General features: G+C 29.9%; 1 protein-coding gene across 1 annotated transcript; it reads right to left on the reverse strand.

The window, feature by feature from the left end:
• Positions 1–206: 206 nt before the first annotated feature.
• Positions 207–4903, reverse strand: LOC126895229 (uncharacterized). The gene is made up of 3 exons (XM_050666855.1): positions 4855–4903; positions 4742–4796; positions 207–3014 (listed from the first exon to the last, which is right to left on the reverse strand). The coding sequence occupies exons 1-3, from the start codon at positions 4858–4860 to the stop codon at positions 382–384; spliced, it is 2694 nt and encodes an 897-aa protein (XP_050522812.1). The 5' UTR covers positions 4861–4903; the 3' UTR covers positions 207–381.
• Between the last annotated feature and the right edge of the window lie 5228 nt (positions 4904–10131).

Raw genomic sequence — 10131 nt, forward strand, 5'->3', positions numbered from 1 at the left:
AACATTTCATTCAAAAGTTACATTATAAATCCCATTGTAATCAGAGGGAATTTCAAAGATAATATGCCTAAATTGAAATATCTCTTCTATCATTTTTCAAAGCTTTACGATAATTTTTTTAATAATATCAAATTTAAATCAATCAATATAAAAATTTTAATTTTTTTGTATAAATAAAATTTTAATATGACATAATGAAATCTGGTTATATTTTCAAATAAAGTGTTTCCTAAGGAGGTAAAATATTTTAATATACTATACTATATAAGAACAATATAATCTCATTTAGGTATAGAAGCTTGTGACAATTTATTTAAATTATAATAAAAATAGTCAACTTAGATGAGTAGATATAAAAAAAAAAGATATTACAACAGAAAACTAATCAAGACAGCCATTTTCAGAAGCATATAAGATTATATCAGAATGACCATTTTGAATAGCTTTATAAATGGTGCCTCTACTCCATGGACAATGATTTTCATGGGCATATTTTAAACAACGAAATTGACCATTTGCAGCAGCAATTCTTGTAGTGCCCTCGTCCCATTGACACTTATTTTTGTGAACATATTTTAGGCAGTTTAAGTGACCATTTGCAGCAGCTCCACTCTTTGTTCCTATATCCCATTTACAACCATTTTCATGTGCATATATCAAACAATTAATATGTCCACTAGCAGCAGCTTCCCTTGTTGTTCCTTCGTCCCACTTACAACCATTTTCATAAACATACTGTAGGCAGTCTAAATGTCCATTTGCTGCGGCCCCTCTCGTCGTACCTTCAACCCAACTACATCCATGTTTATGAGCATATTTTAGGCAATCGATATTACCATGCATAGCTGCTGCAGCTATTGTATCTCCATCCCAAGGACATCCATTATCGTGTACATATTTTAAAATATTAATATAATCATTCTGTGCAGCTATTTTTGTTGTTGTTGCATCCCATTTACAGCCATTTTCATGTGCATATTTTAAACAGTCGAAAGAACCATTCGCTACAGCAACTAAAATTGCGCCATCAACCCATTCACACCCATTTTCATGAGCATATTTCAAACACAGTAAATTATCATTTGCAATAGAGTTACGTATAATACTGTTACTCCAAATACATCCATTTTCGTGGACATATTTTAAACATTCTAAATTACCACTAAAAGCAGCTGCTTCTGTTGTTCTTACATTCCACGGACATCCTTTTTCATGTGCATATTTTAAAATTTTTATATTACCATTTTGTGCAGCTATTCTTGTAGTACATTCATCCCATTTACATCCATATTCATGAGCATATTTTAAGCATTCCAAATTACCACTAGAAGCAGCTGCTTCTGTTGTTCTTTCATTCCACGGGCATCCATTATCATGTGCATATTTTAAAATTTCTAAATTTCCTTTATACGCAGCTTTTGTTGTTGTTCTTTCATCCCAAGGACATGCATTTTTATGAGCATAATTTAAGCAGTTTAAATTGCCATTAGAAACTGCTGCTTCTGTTGTTCTTCCATCCCACGGACATCCATTTTCATGTGCATATTTTAAAATTTCTAAATTTCCTTTATACGCAGCTTTTGTTGTTGTTCTTTCATCCCAAGGACATGCATTTTTATGAGCATAATTTAAGCAGTTTAAATTGCCATTAGAAACTGCTGCTTCTGTTGTTCTTCCATCCCACGGACATCCATTTTCATGTGCATATTTTAAAATTACTAAATTTCCTTTATATGCAGCTTTTGTTGTTGTTTTTGCATCCCATTTACACCTTTTTTCATGAGCATATTTCAAGCATTCCAAATTACCACCATAAGCAGCTGCTGCTGTTGTTCTTTCATCCCATGGACATCCATTTTCATGTGCATATTTTAAAATTTCTAAATTTCCTTTATACGCAGCTTTTGTTGTTGTTCTTTCATCCCAAGGACATGCATTTTTATGAGCATATTTTAAGCAGTTTAAATTGCCACTAGATGCTGCTGCTTCTGTTGTTCTTCTATCCCACGGACATCCATTTTCATGTGCATATTTTAAAATTACTAAATTTCCTTTATATGCAGCTTTTGTTGTTGTTTTTGCATCCCATTTACACCTTTTTTCATGAGCATATTTCAAGCATTCCAAATTACCACCATAAGCAGCTGCTGCTGTTGTTCTTTCATCCCACGGGCATCCATTATCATATGCGTATTTTAAAATTTCTATATTACCACTTTGTGCAGCTGTTATTGTTGTTCTTTCATCCCATTTACAACTATTGTTAATAGCATATTTTAAGCAATTTAAATGACCTTTAGTAGCAGCTGCTTCTGTTGTACCTTGATCCCATGGACATTCATTTTCATGAGCATATTTTAAGCATTCCAAATGACCATTAAATGCAGCTGCTTCTGTTGTGTTTTCATTCCAAGGACAGCCATTTTCATGTATATATTTTAAAATTTCTAAATGACCACTTGAAGCAGCTGCTTCTGAAGTGTTTTCATCCCATGGACATTCATTTTTATGTGCATATTTTAAGCATTCTAAATGACCATTAGTAGCAGCTGCGTTTGTTGTACTTTGATCCCATGGACATTCATTTTCATGAGCATATTTTAAGCATTCTAAATGACCACCATATGCAGCTGCTTCTGATGTTTTTTCATTCCAAGGACAGCCATTTTCATGTACATATTTTAAAATTTCTAAATGACCACTCGAAGCAGCTGCTTCTGAAGTGTTTTCATCCCACGGACATTCATTTTTATGTGCATATTTTAAGCATTCTAAATGACCATTAGTAGCAGCTGCGTCTGTTGTACTTTGATCCCATGGACAGCCATATTCATGTGCATATTTTAAACATTCTAAGAACCCATTAGCAGCAGCTTGTCTTGTTGTATCTTTGTTCAATACGCATCTATTTTCATGAACTAATTTTAAATATTTCAAATGAGCAATATCAGTATATTTTGTCTTCTTACAGTTTTCAAATTGTCTTATTTCTTCGTCATCCGAATATTCAATTGCTAAATGTGCATATGTTTTTAGTCAGTTTAATTTTTATCGAAAAAGTCATGAAATAATTAAATCCTCGTATTACAAATAATAAATCATATTTTAGTTATTCTTCCATTTTCGATTAATTAAAATATTGTATGTATATATTGTTATTTAAAAAAAATTGATATATTTTATAACATAAGGTAAAATTGAAGGAGTTTTGTATTTATACATTTAAAATAAATAGTAATAAAAAATAAAATAAATTACGCAGTAAATTTTAATTACAATAAAAAATGTTTGTACTTTTTTGGCGTTTTTTAGATCTGTATGATATATTATAATAAATTATTCAAATATATTTTAATATGAATAATTATTTTTTAATATTATTTAAATAACATTGTTTCGAATTTTTAATTTAAAAAAAATGTATTCAGATTATTTTAATGGCGTATATTATATATTTAAGCCTAAGAAATTATAAAATAATAAATATTTATTAATTTTTTGCTCATATAAATTTGGTTTTTTAGATATATTATCGCAAATAATTAGCAATATTTTATAAATTGTATAAATCATTATAAAATAATTGAATTCATTATTATTTAAATAATCTTTAACTATCATTATTTCACATTCAAACTTTCTATAATTTCTTTAGATACATGTTTAAGCTCTGAGAAAAGCTGCTAATATCAATTTTCCATTTTATTAAAGTACTTTTAAGAAAAATTGATTAATTGACTTTTGTTAATACACTCAAAACAGAGTCTTATCATTGAAACTCACTGTTTTCAAATATTTTCAATCTATGTATTTTAGATGATAAATTAACAACAGATGCAGTACTGTAAAAGGTGTAGTAACCTTTACCAGTACTAAAACATTACTGGCGTATGTATGGGATGATAACGTATTTTCGTACTTTTGAGCTTCAAGTAGATAAAACAAGACTTAATTTTTTCACTAAAATAGATGTATATATGACAATTTTAATAGTACGGAAGAAATAAAAACCGTTATTTAAGGCTTTTCAAAAATTTTATCAAATGAAATAACTTTTATATTTTTCTATTATTATTTCGTAAACGGCTTGCAATCGAAGAAAGGTAAATATTGATTTTTTTCTACACAATTTTAGTAATTTTCGAATCGTTTTTACCTACATTATTGACTTTGTTACAAAACTTTAAAGTAGAAGTATAAATAAGTAAATTATACAAACTAAGCTTGGACAAGAATGAATTAAGTTAAACACCTTTTTTTTTTTACTTAATAAAATAAAACATGTATAGCGATTCAATAAAAATAGAAAACAATTTTTGGATAAGTAAAAAAAAATATCATTAAGGGTGAAAGAATTGATTATTCCGGGCGGCTCAATTCCTAAATGTGGCATTGATGACGTGGCTTATTATAAAACGTATCATTATTATATATAAAAAATGAAATCAGTGATTTATAATTCTTAAAAAGTGTTACCAAATGAAATATTCTTTACATTTTTCTTATCATTTTTTTATAAGCGACGCGCATTTAAAAGAAGTTCAAAAAAATTTTTTTTCGCTTCGATATTTTTGTCTTTTATGAAGATCAAGAGAGGGGATTAATTTTTTTTTTTAACCACTTAAAAGTGCATGAAAATATTTTTTGAACAAAACTAATTGATAAATCTTTTGAAAAAAACATGATATAATTTGAATAGTTAATACACGTAAGAGGCATAATAATGCAAAATAGACTTTACCTTCAATAAACATCAAACTGGAAATTAGTAACAAAAAAGATGTCAATGGCCAGTTCTAAAATAAAATAAAATAATAATTTAATCGAGCATTTCATGATAAGTGTATTACTCACCGCCATTTTTACTCAAAGTGTTTAATTTTGAATAACTTATGATAATCTTTTTATTACATGTGTGTATATATATATATATATAAACATAATTTATTATTTTTTCATTTTTCAATTTAAAAAGAATATTTTAAGTAAATAAAAATTAATTATTATTTTTAGTAAAACTATTCATATTCATGTAAAAAACACTACCAAATCTGGATTGTTATAAGTTTTTTTTTCTTTTAAAATAAAGGAGAATTATTAACACAAATATTATTTTATCTTGATAAAATAAACTAAACTTTAATTTGCAAATTTTTATGAAAAAATCTTTATTTAATGATGTTTTTCATAAAAAGTCCTTGTATATAAAATGTATTTAAATTAGTATGCAATTCTTTGCATAAGTAATTTTTTTTTTTTTTTATAATGTGCAATAACTTGCAAAGAAATTATTTTTTTTAGTTATAACCTAGTTGTACTCTACAATTAATTTTACTGATCTTTCTGTAGTATTGTTTATAACTTTAAAATTAGTAGTATATAAATAGCCGGTTTTGTGGATCAAAGGATACCGCCGTGGTAATTAGTGTAATACGTCATCAAAATGTAATAAATTAAGAGTGTTAATGGGTAATTAAATAGTTAATTTAAGTCAATCGTAATTGGTTAAGTCGTAAATCAAGTGTATAATTGTTAGAATTGCGATAATAATGTTGGTTAGCGGAGGGTAGGTGGTCAGCTGAGTCGGTGTTTTGTCGTTGTTGGTGTGACGTATGCAGCAACGCGTGCCCCTCGAGCAATAGCATCACACGTGTTACGTCATATTATCGCACTTAAGGTCGATACATCATATACAATAATGTTAAAAACTCTGCCCTGCCTACACCCTCCCCCGATAATGTACGTCAACCGGCGATATATTGTGAAATTGATGTCCGTCAACGCCTAGTCGTCGTTGTCGTCATCGTTGGTGTAGACGGAGTATAAGCCATAGGTCGTGTAACCCATAGATGACGCCTCATCCGTTATCGAGATTCAATTGTCTAACACATGTTTGGAAAGGATGGGGTCGTGCAGCAACAACATCATATGCTGACTACTAATCGGTTCTCAGTATTTGTTTATCTATTGTGCGCGTAAGATGGATTATTTCAATAATATATCGGATATGTTGAATTTTCTTGTTGAAAACGATCCGACAGATAGAGTTTTTAAACGACTCAGTAAATTATTGAGATTTGCAGTATTTTACGGAACGTCTATGCGTTTAAGCGATAAAGTCAACGTTACCGGTGGAGACTTTTTACATTACGAAGGTTGTGAATTATCGGATGCAGGAAAAAATTCGGACAATCCTGAATGTGCATGCTTATATGTGAATAGAATATATTACGAGCTTTTGGATTTAATCGGAACATTTGAAAAGACGGTGAATACAAATCGCAACGACAGTAAGTCCTATTATTGTGGGACGGTGTGACCGAGACGGTAGTTGACGCGCACTGCCTGAGTTTCGAAACTTGATCACGGGCGGCTTCTTTTGCCGAACGAGAGATCAGTTCGGTAATTGGAGTTGCCATCCTATTCTCCGGCGACGGATTAACCACCCGTCCCGAGTATAAATGGTTAAGAAACCTTCTCTTTTGGGGGAAGCCGCTATGACCTTTAATGGGTTGATAAAAAGCGTATATAAAAAAAAAAAGTAAAGCCTATTGGATGTCGAGACTTTAATCACAATGGCTACATCAAGGAGTAAATTTTTTAAAATCAACGACTTGATCAATTCATCAATGTATAGAATCTTACAAATGTCTCGTGTATACATTGGTCTGGACCCGGACAATTCATTTTAGCAAAAAATTTATGTACTATCAACAAAATACCTTCAATTGATATTAGCGACCATCCACTTTGCTTGTTTATCATATCTTGTTTTTCAGATTACTTTAATTTTTTCTATTACAGATGTAAAATCAGTTTCTAAGTCTACGATTTTATTGTGTGACTTGAATGATACGTCTTTGAACTCACCAATTACAGTATAAAAGTAAGTTATGTACAGTAAAACATTGAATTTTACCATAACCTTTATAGTTGACATTTTCAATACTAAATAATTGGTTCAATAATAAAATTTCATGATTTTTTTCAACCATGAAATCGACGATGTCATCAACGATTGTATTATTTTTCATAAAAAAACACCTTTTAAACCTAATAAGCCCATACACTGTTTTTATCGTATTTGAGTCCGAACTATATGTTCTAAAACACTATTTTTTAGGTTTTTCCTACAGTGTAATAAATTGTTGGTCTATGATTCAAATTATGAAGTTTTTGAAGACCATCGATGTCCGCAAATATTGCGCCACAACTACAAACTGTATCAAACATCATTATTTATACAACTAAATAATGAAAAATGCATATTTTTTGAGTTAGAATAACATTTTCAAATTTGATATTTATCTCATTTAGATTTAATAACTTTAATAAATATAAAGGATCCTATCACTATATTCTCTCCTCGTGAGAAGAAATTTATATTCATATTAATATTATTTTACTATGTAGTTCTTTTTGTGGCTACGATTTATTTTGCCAACCCTCACTAGACCTACTTTTCCAACAATACGTCAAATGATTACAATTCGTATTTAGTTTAAGTTATTACTCTTAAAAATCGAAAAAATATTCCTTATTCAAATAAAAAGTAGCTTAACCAGCTTTTTCCATACAAATTATTAAAATCATTAATTTCTAATATTCTTAAAGTATTTAGACTTACATTTGACATGATAAAAGTATTCAACTACAAAAGTAAATAATTTTACTTTGTAATTTATTAATTTTTTAACTCTATTTGTGGGTGCTACTACCAGACTATAATATTCCAAATTTTTTTGTAACATGATGCTATATAAATCATTAATTAAAAAAAAAATGATTTTCAGTTTCACTTGAATTTAACCTGAATTTTCAGTTCGAAGTGATTTTTCGAGAAGTAGTACTGTATAGATCCATATTCAATCTAAGCTAGTATTGTAACTGTGTATATAGTTATTAAACTTTTTTTTTAAGTTCCCTGTATATTTTGTGCTACATTTATTTAATTGTATATTACTATTTGTATTCGTTCATAGAAGGATGCAATAATTTTTAAATTCTTTTTCAGTTAAAAGTGATATATTGTATAATATTTAATCCCACTTAAAATAATCAAGAAGTTTTTTTTTTTGGTGGGGGGTTTTATTTTTGGCCTTTAAGACCATCTCATACAAAAAATATTCCTACACCTCTCTCTGTGTTCCGTTATTTTCCTCCAGTTAGCTCCTGGATCCACTGTTCCAACATTTTTCTTCACACAATCTTCCCATCTAAGGCGCAACCTGCCTGTTTTCTATCAACTCCTCTTCAATTACTGCTTTTATCATTGTGTCTTTTTTTCTCCAAACGTATCCAGTCCACATTAACGTTCTTTTTACGGCTTCCCTTGATATGCATAGTTTTTGGAAGAGGTTTTAGAGGTTCTTATTGGTTCGTATTCTCCATTCTCCGGTTCGTGGATCAAGATAAGTTTATAAATTCGTCCTAAAAACTTTTCTTTCAAAAGTATCTAATCTTACTTCTGCTTTTCTTAGTGACTGTGTTTCTGAGCCGTACAGGATGATGAGGCGTATTAGTGTCTTATACATTTTAACTTTTAGATTTACAGATATCGATCTCGATTTTAGCAGTATTTTAGCTCCAAAATAGCATTTGTTTGCTAATTGATCTTCTTGATATCTCCATATTTTATTCATTGTCTATATTTAAGAGAATGTCTAAGTATTCAAATTGTGGTACTCTGTAAAAGATAAATTCTCCCACTTCCACACTCTCTTCTCTTCGATACATCCTATCTCTTTTGTTAAGTTTCATATATTCTGTCTTTTCGTCATTTATTATATGACCGACTTTACTCACAGCATCCATTAGCTTCTTACAATGTTTCTTCATTATCTCTGTGTTGTCTTCATCATGACAATATCATCTGCATATGCCAGCGGGTCTTTTTTGAACTGACCTTTGTTATGCCTTCTGATATGTTCATATCTCTTATTATCTTTTTCAGTACTAGGTTTAAAAGAATCTGAGAGAGTACTTCCCTTTGTCTCAAACCAGTGGCTACATTAAACGATTGAGGTGTAGAACTTGAAATTAAAATTTTTATCTCAGAATTTTCTATGCTGGCTTTAATGAGATTGATTAGTTTTTTTGGAAGGTCGAATTCCTTTAATATATTGAATAGGTTCGGCCTATGTATAGAATCGTATGCTTTCTTGAAGTTAACAAACAATGTGTATACCTCCTTGTCATTCTCCCACATATTTTGGACCTGTAATAAAGATTTGGTTTGTGGTTGACCTGTTTGGTCTAAATCCTCCTTGGTAGTCTCCCAAAATTCTTTTGGCGATCGGTTTAATTCTGTCTAAGATGCAATACGGCAACACTTTGTATGTCATGTTGAGTAATTCAATGCCCCTATAGTTCTTTCACTTTAGCTGATCGTCCTTTTTGTGTATCGGCCATACTAACGCGATTCTCCAATCCTCTGGGATCCTTTCTTCTTTCCATATCAATTCTATTAGGTTTTCTATATCTCAAATGGATTCGTCATCCAGACTCTTTAAAATTTCAGCCTGGATCCCATCTTCATTGGGACTTTTATGATTTGTTAACCTCTTAATTTGTTGTGCTATCTCAATTCCAGATGGTGGAGGGTATTCTTCTTTATTGGATTCTTCGTCATTTCAAGCAAATGAATCTATGGATCCTCACAATTAAGAAGGTGTTTCGAAGTAGTCTCTCTATTGATCCAGAATATCATTTAGATCTGTAATCAGCATACCATCGCTATTTTTAAGAAACTTTACTTGTTTCTTAAATCCTTTTCTAATGGTATTGATATTTTGGAATAGCTGGCGTGACCTATTCATTTGATGGTATTTTTCTGTTTCCTCTAACGTGTTCTTGTTATATTTCCCTTTTTCGTATCTGATTATGTTGTTTACTTCTTTTTTGCACATTCTGTAGTTGTTTTCTTTTTCGACATTTACTGGCTCATTAATCCACTTATTTCTACATTCTGTTTTCTATTTTAATGTTCTCATTCATTGAATCATGGTTTTTTTTATTTAATTTGTTTTTCAATTACAACATTAGATACATTATTTATAATGTCTTTTAAATTTTCCATCTTTCATCTAATAAATCTGTTCTATTGGCATCGCTGCTATTAAAAAGTTGACG

This window comes from Daktulosphaira vitifoliae, unplaced genomic scaffold, assembly GCF_025091365.1.
Source record: "Daktulosphaira vitifoliae isolate Bord-2020 unplaced genomic scaffold, ASM2509136v1 Scaffold_1, whole genome shotgun sequence".
Taxonomy (NCBI): domain Eukaryota; kingdom Metazoa; phylum Arthropoda; class Insecta; order Hemiptera; family Phylloxeridae; genus Daktulosphaira; species Daktulosphaira vitifoliae.

Bases quoted from the DNA above. Each gene is read 5' to 3' on its own strand.
- LOC126895229 (XM_050666855.1), bottom strand. The intron at 3,015-4,741 runs GTAAAGTCTATT...ATGCACATTTAG, and splicing joins CAGTTTGATGTTTATTGAAG to CAATTGAATATTCGGATGAC.